Genomic DNA, 17,300 nt, shown 5'->3' with positions numbered 1-17,300 from the left:
CCTGTTCCCTCCTGTGGGCTTGCCACGAGTAGGCCATGTCCCTCTACTGAAGGGCACTGCTCCTTCCGGGGGGCTTATTCAGGAGGCCACCCTCTCTGGATTCCGGCAGCTGCTGGCGTTGGTCCTTCAGGCCTTTAGGGGTAACGGCCCCCACTCCTCACCTTCCGGGGTATTGCACAATTCCTCGTTAGCCCCTAAATTCTGCATAGACTTGGGTTAAACAATCCTTTTGTTATTACATTTTCCTTAGACTACTCAGGTTGAGTGTGCTGTTTCCACCCACACACTGAACTGCCCTTTATAAAGGGCAGAAGCTCAAAAAGACTGAGCAAGCTTGTCCAGCTGATATGTGGATTACGTGACGCCAGAGTCGAGGTTTGATGCTGCCCTGGAGACCCCCACCTCCAGTAGGAAGCAGTGACATAGCACAGCTGTCTAAATACTTGAGATGAGGAGGGGAAATCAGGAAAAAGAATGGGAGCTTGTATTTGCTGAGGGTCTTTGACTTACCAAGCACTTGAGTCCTTTAATCTCCTTTAACTTTTACATAAATCGTGCGATGCCAGCAGCATCTCCATCTTACAGGTAAAGAAACTGAGGTTTAGAGAAATCAATACCTTGTATGGGACTGGAGTCCAGATTTTAACTTTGTCTCTTTGTCCCCCACTCCATGCTGTCCAGGTGACAGGGGACAACAGACACAGGGCTGAAGGTTTTGTTCCTTGAGGCTGACACCTGGTGAATAATGCAGTCTGTTTATGTGGGGTTTTTTTTCTTTTCTGGTCAGAATCGCACTCACATGAAAGAGCACTACAAAACTGATGATAAGGGGTAGCTAAAAGGATATTTTCAGATGAAATGGAGATGAAAGCATAACAGGGCGAGGGTTTGAGAGAGGGAACGGGTCATAGCAGTTGTCACACGCATTCCTTTCTGTAACTTTCTTGACGCAGCTTCCGTGTTCCTGTTCCTCCCATTGCCAGGTCTTTATGTGGTTAAAAAGAATGTAATGCTTTGCTTTTTCTTTATGATATTAGTAGTTGCTCATTTTTAAAAGTTGAAAAGAATAATTAAATATGCATATATGTATTAGTAATTTGATGCCATGCTTCAATAAATCAGGATGGTGTGTTTTCCTGTTGTTAGATTATGCATAGTGGTTATTAAACAAAAGCCATTTTAAAACTTGCTTGTTTTTTTTTTTCTTTTGATGTCATATGCAAGTTTCTTTTTCATACATCTTAATCTAGATTGTTCTTAGCCATTATATAGTATGCTACCAAATTTTTTTTTTTTATGTTTTAATTAACTGTTCAACTTTGGGGCATTTGGATGGTTTCTGTTTCTTTTGATAATGCGGATATGAACATCTTTGGGTGTCACACTCTGGTTTCTCATTTTTAAATATGACTAAATTTTTTTTTTAGAACATTGTCCTCAAAATGAAATGATGAGGGCAAAAGGGAGGAATGTTTTTTTGGAATCTTGATAAGGCACAACATTTTCCATTGACGAGGTCCATTGTGAGTGTGACCTTCTGAAAATAAGTGAGCTTTGACTCTCATGGAGATGCCCCACAGCAGCTAGGACAGGGCCCGACCCAGAGTGACCTTCCTCATATATGATCTATGCCTTTGAAAGCCTTCATCACACTCGTGTTATGCAGTAGTTTCAGCCTTGCCTTTGGGTACCAAGTGGTACCGAGATGTGTGACTTGTTCTATTATATTATGGGAGGGTTTCAGAGATAGCCATACCTGGGTTGTTCATTTCTACCCATGATGTATATTCTCCTGCTCCCCAGGGGAGGGTGTTGCATAGATTATGACCAGGTCTTCCTTGTGTGTTTATCTGAGAAACAGGAAAAGGTTGGAACACTGATTGGTTCAATTACAGCTTGAAAAAATAGATAAGGGTAAGCTTTAACAGTACTAGTAAGTAGTAATCTTCAGTGACACAGAAGTAAAATATGATTTAAAGAAATAAGTCTACCTAGGAACAGTTAGGTTCTATTAGCAAAAAAATACATACAGTATGATAAAATTTTGGTACTTTTGTGCATATTCTTATTTTCTCCAATGAGCCTATATAGTTTCTATACCACCAAAAATCTTACTTTAAAAAAATCTGAACGTAGCGTTTGCATGTAATAGTTACTTCACGATGTTGCTTTCCCTCTCCCTTGATTGAGATACTTTTTCTTCCAAAAAAACTTGACAATGCCAAACTGTGAATTACATAGACATATTTTTAAGAAAATACTTATTCACTTACTCAACAATTTATTTTAAGATACTTTTTTTTTTTGAGAGGGCATCTCTCATATTTACTGATCAAATGGTTGTTAACAACAATAAAATTCAGTATAGGGGAGTCAATGCACAATCATTAATCCATCTCAAGCCTAATTCTCGTCAGTCTCCAATCTTCTGAAGCATAACGAACAAGTTCTTACATGGTGAACGAATTCTTACATAGTGAATAAGTTCTTACATGGTGAACAGTACAAGGGCATTCATCACAGAAACTTTCGGTTTTGATCACGCATCATGAACTATAAACAATCAGGTCAAATATGAATATTCGTTTGATTTTTGTACTTGATTTATATGTGGATCCCACATTTCTCCCTTTATTATTATTATTATTTTAATTTTTAATAAAATGCTGAAGTGGTAGGTAGATGCGAGATAAAGGTAGAAAACATAGTTTAGTGTTGTAAAAGAGCAATTGTAGATGATCAGGTGTGTGCCTGTAGACTATGTGCTAATCTGAGCTAGACAAGGGCAATAAAACATCCACGGATGCAGAAGCTTTCTCTCAAAACAGGTGGGGGTGAGGTTCTAAGCTTCACCACTGTTGATCCCCAATTTCTCACCTGATGGCCCCCCTGCGACTGTGTCTGTCTTAGGTTGTTCCTCCCTTGAGGAATCTTACCCGTCTCTGGCTAACCAGTCATCTTCCAGGGCCATACAGGGAAATGTAAAGTTGGTAAGTGAGAGAGAAGCCATATTGTTTGAAATAAGATACTTTTTATATAGCAGGAATTATTTAGAATGTTTTTGCAAAAAAAATTAAATGTAGTGATGTTTTTTCTCTCCCTTCTCTTACTCCCTGCCTTGTCTAGTCTGAAGTTTCCTGGATCCCCAACAAACATTACTCTGGGATTTATGGTCTGATGAAGCTCGTCCTGACCAAGACTCTTCCTGCCAACCTGGAGAGGGTCATTGTCCTTGACACAGACATCACCTTTGCGACTGACATTGCAGAGCTGTGGGCCGTGTTCCACAAGTTCAAAGGTAATTGTAGCCTGCTTTTTCCTGTTACTTTTGCAGGGGTTAGCATGCTGAAAACAATGCTTGTATTTTTTTTTTAATGTGAGGTCAACTCTTAATGAGGTCACGCTAATGAAATGAATAAGAAATTGCACATAGAGTTGAGTATCAGCTCTACTGGCATTTGAAACATGTTAGAGTAAAGCTGGGATTTTGCATTTCTTTAGTAAATGAAGAGTCTGTGTTCATGGGAAGAACCCAATTTAGGGTGCTTTGTAAGAGATAAGTATCAAAAGGATATGTTTTGTATGCAGATAATTGAATGTTGACTTACCAGAGCAGAGACATGCATTTATTGGTTTTCTCCTTGATCGGATGATACGCTGATGGCTGAGAAAGCCTGTGAGGTGGTAGCGATGGGTATTGATTGTAAAGTGCTGGAAAATGGCCTCATGGCTCTTGCTTTCATTAAATTGTGGTTTATCATTTTAAGGAGGCATATAAGTTTGGCTTTATAGATGTTCCTTCTAATCCGGTGAGTTTCTTCTGAGCTATTATTGTAGCTCTGGTCAATGTGAGAGTATCTGGTGGGGAAATTGTGAGCCCAATAGGTAGACTTAACTCCGGAGTGGATACATGAGAAACATGACAGGTTAGCACAAGTCTTGCACTATTGTTTTAATCCCCCTCTCCATGATGTCTTCCTTAAAATTGCATGATCTTTAGAATTCTTCTCTATATTGACAAATACAATGAGAGAGAAGGTTAGTGAGATTTTTTTTCTTTAATTCTTAGCTTGCTTTTTTCCATTGCATTCTGGCTTCTGTGTTATAAATACATTCTGTATTTAAAATCTCTCTTGCCTCTTTTGTATAGCTCCTTATCCTAGAAAGGTGAGATACTGCTTAAGTGCTTTTAAATGACAGCATTTTCATAAATCAGGATACTCCAGTTGGTTTCTATTCCCATTCCCAGACAGAACAGTCAGTCCCTCGCTGTCTTGCCAATGGGTTTCAGCCCCAGGCAAGTGCACTATGGATTCAGTGAGACCAAAGAAATGACAGTGGAATGTTCTTGGGCTGGAAGGGTTTACACCCAACTTTATTCCCACAGTGGCAGGGCAGTCACTAGAATCCCATCCACTCAGAGTGAGTCTGCGTGCAGCAAGCTGGTCTCTGCCTCTGGGCCTCTCTGGCCCAGGCAGCCATCTCAGTCTCTGTCCTTGGCGCTGCCACCACTCCATCCTCTTCTCTGCTCTCCTGTAGCCTTGTGACCATGCCACTGTGTCGCCCAGGGCACCGGGCGGAGCTCTTTCTATAGGGTCAATAATGGCATATTGCCCACACATGTGTAGTGAGCTAGCTGACCAGGGCCAGGAGAGAATCCTGGCCTTAGGAACCTTCACTTTATCTACACTCATCCACTCCAGTCTCTCTCAGCTTCCTTCTGGTGGCCTCTTAGCTCTGGGCTGATTGAAAAAAGTCCTCAACATATCATGGAGGAGATACTCTGACCCTCAGATTCTTTCCTGTGTTAGGACCAAACTTACATTACATCCCCGTGTCAATAGTGGCACTGATAAAGGCATTTAGCAAAACTGTTGAAACTGAGTCTGTCTCAGCTGTCTAATCCCTCCTTCATAGAACGCTTGGATTTGCATCTGTCCTTTCATTTCACACACAAAAAACCTGAAGCCTGGCAGGATGCAGGGTTTGACCCGGAGTTAAGACTCGAATGCACATGTGTGCTGACTTTCATGTGAGTCTCTTTTCAAGTCCCCTCTTGTCATTTCTGTTTGTTTTTCTGACCACATTGAACTCAGGAGAAGTTTTTTAATGATCACATGGTACTGTATTCATATTTTTATGCAGATGTCCGGTATTCAGTGATGCATTTATTGCATCCCTACTGTGCATCAGGCAGTGCACTGGTCTCTGGGAATACGGAAATGAGCCACGAAGGGAAGTGAGCATCACCTCTCCTGAAGGGGGTCAGAGAAGACCTCAGGGCCAGCATTGCAGAGGGCCGATCCCCGTGCCCTGTCCAGCCAGACAGGAGTGGTGGTGTGCACGTGGATATTGCTTTGGGCATAAGGGGCTTCTCGTCCAGCTGCTGGGAGTTCTGCCTGCAGGTGATCCTCAGCTCTTGGGCCTCCAGCCACACCCCCTTCCTGGAGCACTCCACATCACGGAGTGACTGATGGATGTGGTATCTTGCAAGAGCAGTTGGAGTGCTCCCTGCAGACTGCCTCACGGCTAGGTTTCTCCCTCTGCCCAGTCCTGCTTTTCCTTCTCTTTGCTTTCACAGATGCTATTCCCAAAAGCTCCCCCTAAGTTAGCTTCCAGACCAGGGTCTTCTTCCTCAGAAACTCAGCCTGCAGTATCCATTAGAGCTGCACGTCTCCCTGGGATAAGTGTAGCTCAGCAACATCCCTGGAACATGTGGTCACTAACTGTAGCATCGTGGCTAGGAAATCGCACTGCCTCTGTCCCAGATGGGACCAGCCACAGTGCTAGTGGGGTTCTGTAGCCATTAACAGTGGAGTGTAATCATGCTGCTGAATCCCCAGTACCATCGGTGGAAGGGGAGGTTTCCAAGGCTCCGGCCGTTCCCACAGCTGGCCCAAGATTTGCATTTGGAGAACGCTGAGATTCAAGGCATTTCCTGGGGCAGAGCAGAGAGTATGGGCCAAGGTCAGGGCAGGGAGAATGTGACTGCAAGGGCTGAGTTAATAGGCTGCATTTTTTCTGCTCATTCATTCATTGGTTTATTTCTAGCATTTGTTAGGCCCCTGCTGTGCACAGGAATATATTAGAGGCTGCTATAATCTAAACCCTGTCGAGTACACGGCACCTACCTTCAAGGAGCTCACAAACAAGACAGATTGCATTGTATTTTTATCTCTCACCAGTAAAAGAGTATAAAAACACCTGAGGTTTTTCCATGCCCGCCCTAACTTTTCTGGGAAAAGACGGAGGGTAAAAGAAAAGAAGTAAGCTTTTCGCTTCTCCATATGGTACTCTTTTTGTATAGCTTTTGTATTTTTTTTGTCAGGTCAGGGTAATTATTTTTTTTCTAAACTGGAACGATTAGGAGCCAGGTCATAGAATAGGAGGAAAGCCTCCTAGAACACACCCACAACCATGGAATGCTTAATCCAGAGGGGGAGTCCCCTCTCATGAAGGGGATTGCACTGACACCATTCAGTTCGACATTTGTGGGCCCTTGATGCCATTTGGCCTTGTTAAATTTCTGCCTCAGAGCAGCTAGTTCTCTGGGCTGCGGTGGCCCTTGTGTCCAGATCACACATACACTTGACTCCTTAATGGTGTCTCGAAATCCCCCTTTCTGAAGTTCACTACAGGAAGAATCTAGTGAGAAACCTTTTCGTAAGGGTTTAGCCCCATCCTCTGCCTCCGCCAGGGTCAGCTTTGCCTCTTGGGGGTGTCCACGTGCTCCCTGAGGCTCCATGTCACCTACAGGGCCGATGCCTCTTCCCACACTGGCAATCTGTACCCTTACCAAGCCTGTTCCAGCTGCCGGAGGACTTTCAGAGCAACTAATTCTTAGCAGAAAGAATCAGATGTGCCCTTCAAGGCATCACCCATTCGCTCATATTGACTGAGCCTGCTAATTGACAGTAGTTTCCTGACTGTTGGGAATATTGTAAGAATAAAAGAAAACCAATCCCTATGCATATGAGTGTGTATTTGAGTGACAGGAGACAATAAACAAGTGAAATATATAGTATAGTAGCTGGTAATTAGTGCCCCAGAAGAAATTAGAGAAAAGAGATAAGACATACCTGTGTGTGTGTGCACATGCACATTGTTTTAATATCCAAATATCCAAATATGCTGGTGGTGGAAATGTCTTACAAGAAAGGTTAATGTTTAAGTATAATCTGAAGCAGTTGAAAGAACAGCATTCCAGCTATCTAGGGGAAGAGTGGAACAGTGCTTAGGCATAAGGAACAGTATGTGTGAAGTTTCAGAAGTGATATGGCCTGGCTTGTTTGAGGAATAGGTGGAGTGGGAGCAGAATGAACCCAGGAGAGGGGTGGGTGCAGGTGAGGTCAGATCACTGGGGCCTCATTTGTAGGGCAGTAGGGGCTGTGGCCTTCCCTTCACTGATATGGGAAGCCACTGTCCATCTTCTGTGTTTTTAATGCGTCATCCTAACCACCCTTTTGAGAATAAAAGGAAGCAAGGGAACCATTTAAGGAGACTGTTGGAATCACCCAGGGGAGACACGCTGGCTCAGACCCGAGTGGAGGTGAAAGACTTCGTGGTAGGGGTACATGTTGAAGGTCAGGCTGCCAGGGTGTTCTGCTGATTGGATGTGGGGCGTGAGAGAGGTCAGAGCGGAGGACACCCCGGGCTGCTGGAGGGCTGACATGAAAGAAGAGCAGATTCTGGGGGAGACCAGGAGTTTGGTTGGGGGCCTTTTAGATTTGAACTGCCTCACTGGACATCCACATGGAACCGGTGAGGAGGAGGTGGATGAATGGGTGTTTATAAAGCAAAGGGAAATACTATTTCTTAAGTACTACGGTTCTGGGCACTGAGTTAGAAGCTTTGCATATTTGTAAAACAAAATAACTGAGCCCAAGAGAGGTCAATTAACTTTCCATGCTCACAGAGCCGCTGTGCAGCAGAGCTGAGCCCCAGACCATGTGGCTTTGGAGTCTTTGCTCTTCCTGCTGTCCCTGCCTCCTCTCCAGGCTTCCTCATGAGGTCGAGCGGGGATGCCCACCGACCTGGGAGGTGGGATCTGCCTCTCAGTTCAAAGGTCATCACTGATCACGAGTCACCCACGACCCCCAATTGCCATAATAACGGCACTGAAATTTGGATATAACATCTAATTTTAGTGATCGGGGGAAGCTGTTATAAAGGCACCAAAATAAGTGCACACCCATAGTTGAAGCCCTTAGAAGAAAGCCATGGTGAACATTCAGGATAGAATTTTTATTCTTCAGATCAAATGCCTTCCCATGAAGAAGACTGTACTGCCATACTGTCAAGTTCTTGCCCCAAAACAGGTATGGCCAAACTGTCAAGGACCGGTGGGCATTATTGCCCTGCTCACCCCCATAGCACCATGGTACAGGCAGGTGTGTCCCCACAGTGGGTATTGTTAAATAGCCTAACAGACTCTGTGGACTGATGATGGCTGTCATTTTTAAGCACTACTCTGTGCCAGCCCTCTGGTAGCTCTTTGTGCTTAACCTCATTTAATCCTCACAACACTCCCATGGAAGTAGTTACTGTTCATGTTCCTATTTCACAGATTTAGGAACTGATGTTTAAGGGGGCAAAGTAGCTTCCCAGAGCCTCAAGTCTTCATGTTGTAGAACCGGGATCTGAACTCAGATAGCCCAACCCTAAATCTAATACTCTTTTTATTTTTATTTTTAACTGTTATGTTGGTTTTAAATGTACACCATAGTGGTTCAACACTTACTTATATTATTAAATACTCACCCCCTCTCATGTAGTCACTATGTATCAATATAGAAAGATGTTACAGAATCATTGACTGTATTCTACATGCTGCACTACCATCCCTGTGACCAACTTATATTGTGATTGGGAATTACTGTGCCCCTTTATCCCCTTCCCCTTCCCCCCTTACCCCAACCCCTCTCTCGGTAACCACTAGTCACTTCTCAGTGTCTGCTGCTGTTTTGCTTTGTTTTTATATTCCACAAATAAGTGAAATCATATGGTATTTGTCTTTCTCTGCCTGGTTTATTTTACTGAACGTAATATTCTCTAGATCCACCCATGTTGTTTCAAATGGCAGGATTTCATTTCCTTTTATGGCTGAATAATATTCCATTGTGTATATGTCCCACCTCTTCTTTAGCCATTCATCTGTTGATGGATACTTAGGTTGCTTCCATATCTTGGCTGTTGCAAATAGTATGGTCATAAACATAGGGGAACAAATATCTTTTCTAATTGGATTTCATTTTCTTTGGGAAAATTGCTAAGGGTGGAATTACTGTATCAAATGGTATTTCTATTTTTAGTTTTTTGAGGAATTTCCATACTGCTTTCCACAGCAGTTGCACCAATGTACATTCCCGCCAACAGTGTAGGAGGGTTCCCATTTCTCCACGTCCTCACCACCGTTTGTTACTTCTTGTCTTTTGAAATCCAATACTCTTTACCCTGCACTCCACATTCATAGAGGAGGAGGTGGTGGAACTTGAATCTCCTTGGAGAGACCTGCGTTAAATATGTGACATTAGGTGACGCTATGAAGCAGTTGTAGAGGGCAGGCCAAGGTGATATGGGCGTTCAGAGAACAGAGGCATGGAGGCTGCAGAATCAGAGGCATAGGAAAGTATAGTTTTCCCAGGATTTGAGAAATAAAACCTTGGCCTCTAGAATTCTGGCCCACCTTGTGTCTTCCCTGAACACCATCTTTACAGTAGCTGTGAGCCCCAGTGGTCTGCCCAGTGACTCTGTGACTGAGGGCAGGTTACCTGACTTCTCTGGGCCCAAGTGAAATAGGAACAATGCCAACGGGGTGGTTGTGAGAAATGGACCAGATAAACGTGCATTATTCTCCCCATATTCCATTTTCTCTGAGGACTCCCACCAGAGCTCCACTACCTTGCAACTTTGTTACAAAGCCATCAGGCCTGGGCTGGCTGTAAGTATACAGGAATGTAGAAAAGCCGAATATGAAGAACATGGAAAATAATGCTTTTGAAAAGGCATGTGTAGACCTTCTGTGATTATCCTGACTTTTGCCTTGAAATCTTTTTCAAATACTCCCGCATTTCTTCAGTTCTCATCATTCATACACGTGGCCTGCCCCTCCTCTGTCCTCCTCTCCTCTTCTCTCCATCTCTCTCTCTCAATGAACTGGTGGAGTTGGAAAAGTTTTGCAACGTAAGACACCAAGTTTGCCAAGTTTCAAATCCCTGCTGGTCTACTCATCAGCGGATGGTCGTGGGATGTTCATTTGACCTCTTCACCTCGCTCCTGTACCTGTAGAACACAGACACTGACATGTCACGGTGGTGTGAGGTTTAGGGAGGTGACTCGCTGATCTGGGTACCCAGCAGATGCTCAGGCCCCGGAGTTCTCTCCTCCTTTCCTTCCTCTTTGCTGTGTCTAAGTGTGTTCCTCTCCCATTTGCTCCTTTTCATTTGGGGTGACCACATAACCCAGGAGCCCCCAAAACTCAGATCACTTAACCTTGGCCACTCAGGTGTCCCTGATTAAAGCCTGCCCGCCTCCACCAGCCTGGTGTGGGCCTCTCCCAGGGTGTGCTGTGGACAGTTAGTTACTCAGCTTACACCTATTCCTGTCACCTACTTAGCTGGAGAGGCTGCATTGCTGAAGGGAAGAAAAACAGAAATTGTGAAAGGTATAGTCTCAAAGTGCTTTACTATGTCTCCAACAGGCAGTATCTGTGTGTGTAATTCACTATTGTTCAGAAGGTGCTGGAATTCTGCGGGGAGAGACCGAGGCTGGGTCTGTGGTCTTTGTCATTAATCACAGGGTTCTGCTGAAAGGCTGGGGCATTTCCATCTCATTTGTACCACTGGTTTTAAACGTTCTACTCACTGCTGGTTTTCATAGCATTCCTTCCTGGCCACCAGTTTTCACTGTTTTTTTAACTTCTAGTTCCTTGTTAATTTTCCACGTGGAAAATTCCTATGGCCTCTGACATTCCTTCCCCCTCCCTCCTCTCCTGTGTGCTGCCAGCAGATGCTGACATCTGTTGTCCACACCGGCTTCTGCTCAGAATCCAGGAATTCCCACTCCGAATCTCTCCTTAGATGCTCCTGGTGCTTCCACTTGACAAGCTGAGATGCTCACCATCCAAGGCACATCAGAACTTTATTCCTGAAAAAATTAGGGAAGAGGTTTTAAATTAGTTTTCAGGTTAACTTTGAGGTGGATCTGCCTTCTCTAACCATACCAGAAAAAATTCTTTAATTTTCCCGGGCCTCTTTTGTGGTGTTCCATGAAAGTGGGGAAATGGTCTAGTAATACAGTCCTAGACCTTACCTTGGTGGTGAGGTCCGGAGGTGGCTCCGCCTTGCATGGTATTTAATAAATGATAATTCCCTTCCTTTCCTTCTGCATCTTTGTTTTCTGCTGTTCTTTAACGTGAAACTCCTGGAAGTTAGGGGAGCAGAAGCCTTCCTGCCTTCCTAGGCCCCCTGCACCCCCCTGCCACCCCTGCCTTTAGCACCCATTCATTCAGTTGCTCAGTCTTTCTTCAGTTTGTTATGTTTTGAGCCCCTCGGCCTGTCCTAGGCCTTGAAGATAAAATCACAAATAAGATAGACCCAGTCTGTTAAACGCTTTCCATGTGTCAGGCACCAGGCTACCTCATTATCCCTCATAAAAGTCTAAGTGTCTTGCCTGAGATCATATAGTGAGTTACTAGCAAAGCCTGGATGGAAGCCAGGCTGACCCCAGAGCCCACGTTCGTAACCACTAGATTCTAGAGGCAACTGAACACGCAGTTACATGAAAGTGTAGGAAGTACCTTGAAAGACAGGATTCAGGGTGCAGTAGAATCACATTGCAGGGAAAGCAGTCCTGGTCAGGCAGGTGGGAGGGTCAGGAAGGCTTCTGAAGCAAGGCGGCGTGGAGGCATTAGCCACGGTGGCCTCTTGGAGGGAATGCCAACAGCAAAGGCCTGAGGTCCAGGGAGGGAGGGGTGCAGACCCACACTGAGAGGGACTTTGCATCTCCTCAAACAGACCTGCCAGGCTCCTGCCTTTGGTCCTTTGCTCTAATGTCCCTCTGCCAGGAATGCTTGACCCCCAGATCTCTCCCTGTCTTGCAGCCATTAACTCCCCAAAAGTCTTTGCTCACATCTCAGCTTCTCCGTGAGATTTTCCTGCAACCTGAGATCCTACCCCATCCCTCTCACCCTGCTCTTTTCCTGTGTTTTATAGCACCCATCAGCTTTTAATTTAGTTTGTAGCTACTTGTCAAGGTGGATGCTCTGCACCCCCTACACATACACACATGCACAGATTTGGGTCCCCAGGATGCCCCTGGCTTTACCTGGCTATTGTGTCTGTCCTGCTAATACATAAAGACAAAGGGCAGAGGACTTTGTCTTATTCCTGATGCATTCCTAGCACTTGAAACAGACAGTGGGTGCTCAGTAAATACTTGTTGAATAAGTGAATAAATAAAGCCTAAGGTTCTAGGTGTTTTGTGGGATGGGAAATAAGGCAAGAAAAGTATGAAGAGTCTTATAACTTTTTGTCTGAAAGTAACTGAAAGGTGGTTCTGAGTTTCAGGTACAGACACATATGTTCAAGATTTTCAGATTTGGAAAGATCCCTTTGGCTACTGTGTCATCTGAAGGATGAGGCAGGAAAGCAGTACCTTGAAAGAAAGTTGTGGCAGCAGGTAGCGGATTGGCTACTGCTGAGGTCCAAGCAAGATGTGACAGTAGCCTGTAGTGGAATGTTGTCCTTGGGGGCAACTGAAGGTCACAGATTAGAGATGAGCCAGAAAGGTGGAGTGGAGAGCCCTGGGTGATGAGTTCCAGTTTGGGATGGGCAGAGATAGGATGAGCAGGGCTGACTCGCATAAGAAAAGGCCCCAGCTTAAGATATCTTTAGATGTTTTCTTTATGGAGCAAAAACAGAGCTTTCTGTTGTTAAAATAGATGGTCTCACCCGGTTATTACAGTTTCCTTTCTGGAATTGCAGGTATGCCCCAGTATAGAATCCAGGGGTGCTAATCTGTGGCTCCTGGTCCTGAAGGGAGAGTAGCTGGATTTGCTGTGTCTAACAGAAGGCTCACTGGGGTTGGCGGACTGCAGTCAACAAGCAGAGGCTGGGTGAGTGGGTCGGCGAGCTGTGATTAGCTAGGAGGAGGAGCAGAACAAATGCTGAGCAGAATTCATCAGAGGAGGGAACACTGAACTCACCCTACATGTGCCAGGAGGCCCTGTTTGTGCCCAGTTGATGCCACCTCCTGCCTCAAACTGCCAGTGCATTGCAGCCACGTCCTGGGACTGCTCATGGGGTAGGCCGAGCAGCCATGCTGGTACCGCCCCAGAATCCTGCCCGGGCAGTCAGGACTTCTGTCAACCATGTGGCTTTCCTCAATGCACAGGGATCCAGGATCTCTGCAAAGTGAAGAGGGAAACTCTGACGCTCAGAAGGAAGAGGAAAGACAGTTTTTACAAGTGACTATGAAGTATTTCTTTCCTCTCTTCCTTACCCAGCTCAAGTATCCACTCCCAGGCCCTGGGGGTCAGGGGACAGCAAAGGCCAGGGCCTTTCCTTTGGGTTACTCCCCATCCTGTTACCATCTTTATGACCCTGGTGCTACAAATCTGTGAACCTGTTTCCTACTGGCAAAATGGGGGTGACAATGCTCACAGCATTATCATATACTGAGATCATGCATATGAAGGTCTAGTTCAGAGCCTGATGCCAAGTTAGTACTATCAGCATTTAGCTACTGCTGCTAATATTAGAGTCATTTTACTGTCATCACAATGTGGCAGCTGTCTACAGTAGTAAAAGATCCAGGCTGGGAGGGGGGCTCTTCATACTAGAGGGGACAATATTAGTTTTCCATGAATAAGGAAAGTTCCCCAAACATCCTCGATTGAGATGGAGAAGGGAGTCTGGGGGGAAGGTCAGGTAAGAAAGAGTCAGGATGACACCCTAATTAGAAGGAGTAAAGTCGGGCTGCATGTCTCAGTGGGGTAAGGAGGCTTTGGAGTGCGACAGCCCTGCACCTGCCGTTTGAGGCCAGGCTCCTTCCTGCAATTTACACTTCAGTTTCTCAGGCTCAATTGAAATAATACTTCAGAAGCAAAATGAGTAATTCACCTAGTACTTTGCCAGGTATTTGTTATATTATCTCAGTTCTTCAATGGCAGGGTTTTTCAGATTTTACCATTTCTGAAACTGAGATCTGACATACAAAAGCAACTTGACAGACAGTCTTTTTCTCCTGGAAAATGTTTTATATATATCCTACAATCAGAGGCCTCTTAAAACCCAGAAAATACAGTGTTATTATTTTTATTAGTAGTATTTCTCTAGCTTTTCCTTTTATGTAGGAGTGGTAGAGGAGAGATGGGAGATGGGTAGCACTCTGGCCCAGACGAGAGTGAGCTGAATAAGGAGACTGATTAGAATCAGTAAAAGTGAAGGATTTCAGGGTCTTAGCAGGCCGCTCTCTGATTGCCTTTCATTGTATGACCACAGGATCCTGATTCATCTGTGCTGTTGAATTTTTGGTAACTGCCTCACTCATGTCTCACACGTTGCCATCTCCTGGGGCACTCCCATCACAGACTCTGAGGGCTAATTTCCTGGAAGCGAATCTTTACGTACGTTGTGGATATGGAGGCCAGGGAAGCCGAGGGACATTGAGTCATGGAACAGAAACATTTTATAATTTTTGAAAATTTCCAGAAAAGATATTGACCAACTTAAGAATTAAACCTGAAACTACAGGAAGCTTCTGCCCAGAAGTCTTTTCCACTTATTCAGACATTCAATAAATATTTAGTGAGCTTGGTACCAGACATACACGCCATACTCTCTGAGGCTTGGTCCATTAGAAATTGACTAATCCTTCTCTGGAAATCTCAGATACTTCTGGGAAGATGTTAGCAGTTGCCCTACCATCAATGCGAATTCTTTGGCTGGCGTGTTCTTCTAACATTTCATTGATATCAGCTGTCCGAGTCAAAGAGGTTTTGTTTGTGAAGGTAGCATTGTGGATGCAGAGAGGGGATAGCACTGTCTTGGGTCATTCTGAAAGAAGGGAGAGAGTGCAGGAGGGTTTGGGACCAAATAAAGCCATGAGGGACTCAGTGGGGGTGGCAGTGAGAGACAGGTGCCGAACAGATAGTGGAAGGGGGCAAGAAGCAAATACCTGTTGAATGAATTTATAGGACAAGGACAAAACCCGTCTTCAGAGTCAGGTGTTTAGAAAAGAAGCCAATTTTTTTTTTCTCATTTGTTCTACAGGTATCTTAGCCAAAGGGGCTTTGAATGTTAGCTTTGTAGGTTAGCTCTAAGGTGCAGGGGGCTTTTGGTCTCAGAGTCCCTGAGGGTCGTTCCAAATTGCATAAGCCCAAGGCCCACTCCCATCCCCCAGCAATAGCCCAGGCACTGTCAGTGATTTGAGAACCATTGCTCTCATGCAGGGGTTCTCCGCCTTGGTGCTCTTGACATATGCAGCCAGATGATTCTCCATTGTGGGGGGGCTGTCCTATACTTTGTAGGTTGTCTAGTGCCATCCCTAGCCTCTGCCCACCAGATGCCAGTGGCATCCACCTCCCCAGTTAGAACAGCCCAAAAAGATCTCCAGGTGTCACCAAATGTCCCTCGAGAGGCCAAATCTTTCTCTGTTGGAAACCACTTCCTTACTGGCCCACCACTACTCATGAAAATGTGTGGGATCAGTCAGGTGGTAGTAGTGATGGTGGTTTTAAGTGGTTGATGATGACTGGCCCAAAAGAAGAAATAAAATCTGAACTTTCTATAACTTATTTCTTAGCTTCTACCTCGAAGACCCCCAATCCTATGCCCTTTGAGTAACTTTCTGAAGCAGCCCTGTGCTCCTGTTGTGTGTAGTTCAGACTTCATCTCCTTTCTTGCTTGGACTCAATCCTAGCCTCAGAGATGCTTGAATTATGAGTTTCCTCTTCTAGGGCTGCAGATGTAGTTGAACAGCCAGTAATGAATTCCCTCTTTCAGAAGATAAATAAATGCCCTAATTCCCCATTCCTGGAAGGATATGTGACACCAGGGAAAGGTGACTGACTGCCTAGGCTCAAATGCGTTCATATCCATAGAAGGCCACAGATTCAGTTAGGCCCCACTGGAGTCTATGATCTTTCCTTGAAATTACAAGAGGGACCAACTTACTGCTCCTCTGCTTACTCGTGAAGAGAGGAAATTGGTGCTTGTCATTTTGTGACTATCACAAGGACACAACTGTTTTTCTCCTCAATGCATAGATTATTATGCAATAGATTATTAGCAGCATCTAATATATGACAAGGACGGACGTGGCCTGTCAAGGAAGACAGATAGCCACTCTCTTCTCCATGCAGTGCGCCAGGCTTGCCCATCTGGAAGGGTGCAGTGGGCAGAGCTGTATGTGCTGTCCCCTTATTGAGATGGATGGAGGGGCTGCTTAAGGGAAGCTGTCAGCCAGCATAAGACCAGGTGAAGCCACCAGCTTCTTTAGAAGCAAAAGGGTATTTTTTCCATTAACAACTGCCCCATTCGAAAAGGAGCCCTGGTTTCTGTTCTCTTGCTTGCCTTTGGGTGGGTCTCAGGGACAAAGAAGGCCTGACAATTTAGGGCTTCTGTTTTACTGCTTAGATGTCAGAAGAGACACCCAGATGCACCCCATGATAGCAAAAATTCTTACAGGATTAAAAAGATTTCTCAAATCCAGCCAATAATCCTCTTTTTATTTTTGAAACAATGTGATACTAGACTGTTTAAAAATAAAAGGCAAAAAAAACAATAAAATAAAATAAAAGGCAGCCCTTGGAGGGAACTAGTTTTTATAAGATGCCTGGCACAGTCCAGACCATGCATGTCATCTAGATGTTCTATGGACATTAGCTGCTTCCCTTCTCACAACAGTCCTGACATACGGATAGTCTAATCACTTTACAACAGTGAGCACCCAATGCTTACGAAGGGTAAATGACATACCCAGGTCATCTAACTAGTGAGTGGCAGAGCCAGGATCACAGCCATCTCTCCTAGGTCAGTTCAATTCACAGGTGTTTAAGCCTGACTCCTGTCAGTCCCCAAGTTGGTACTGAACTTTAAGGATGGGTAAGATAGTACACCTACCTTCATGGAAAGGACTCTCTAACTGAGAATTCAGAAGCATGAACAAATGCTAGGAAAGGACTGTGGTAAGAGAGGAGGGGACATGTACCAGGCACACTATTGCTGCGCTGGAGAGAGCAATTAACTTTCAAGACTGGCAGTCATCACCCACAACATATGATAAATTGGTCTTGTGGA

General features: G+C 44.8%; 1 protein-coding gene across 3 annotated transcripts in view; it reads left to right on the top strand.

Moving 5' to 3' along the window:
* LARGE1 (LARGE xylosyl- and glucuronyltransferase 1) overlaps window positions 1-17,300 on the top strand; it is a 500,680-nt gene that overhangs the window by 285,478 nt on the left and 197,902 nt on the right. For all 3 annotated transcript variants that reach the window (XM_073213795.1, XM_073213797.1, XM_073213796.1), the window contains one exon: window positions 3,127-3,298. In XM_073213795.1, the coding sequence (XP_073069896.1) occupies window positions 3,127-3,298 (172 nt within the window). The remainder of the gene's footprint in view (window positions 1-3,126; window positions 3,299-17,300) is intronic.

Source organism: Manis javanica, chromosome 10 (genome assembly GCF_040802235.1).
Source record: "Manis javanica isolate MJ-LG chromosome 10, MJ_LKY, whole genome shotgun sequence".
Classification (NCBI taxonomy): domain Eukaryota; kingdom Metazoa; phylum Chordata; class Mammalia; order Pholidota; family Manidae; genus Manis; species Manis javanica.
The sequence above is the reverse complement of the archived record's forward strand: the minus strand, read 5'-3'. Positions and strand labels throughout refer to the sequence as shown.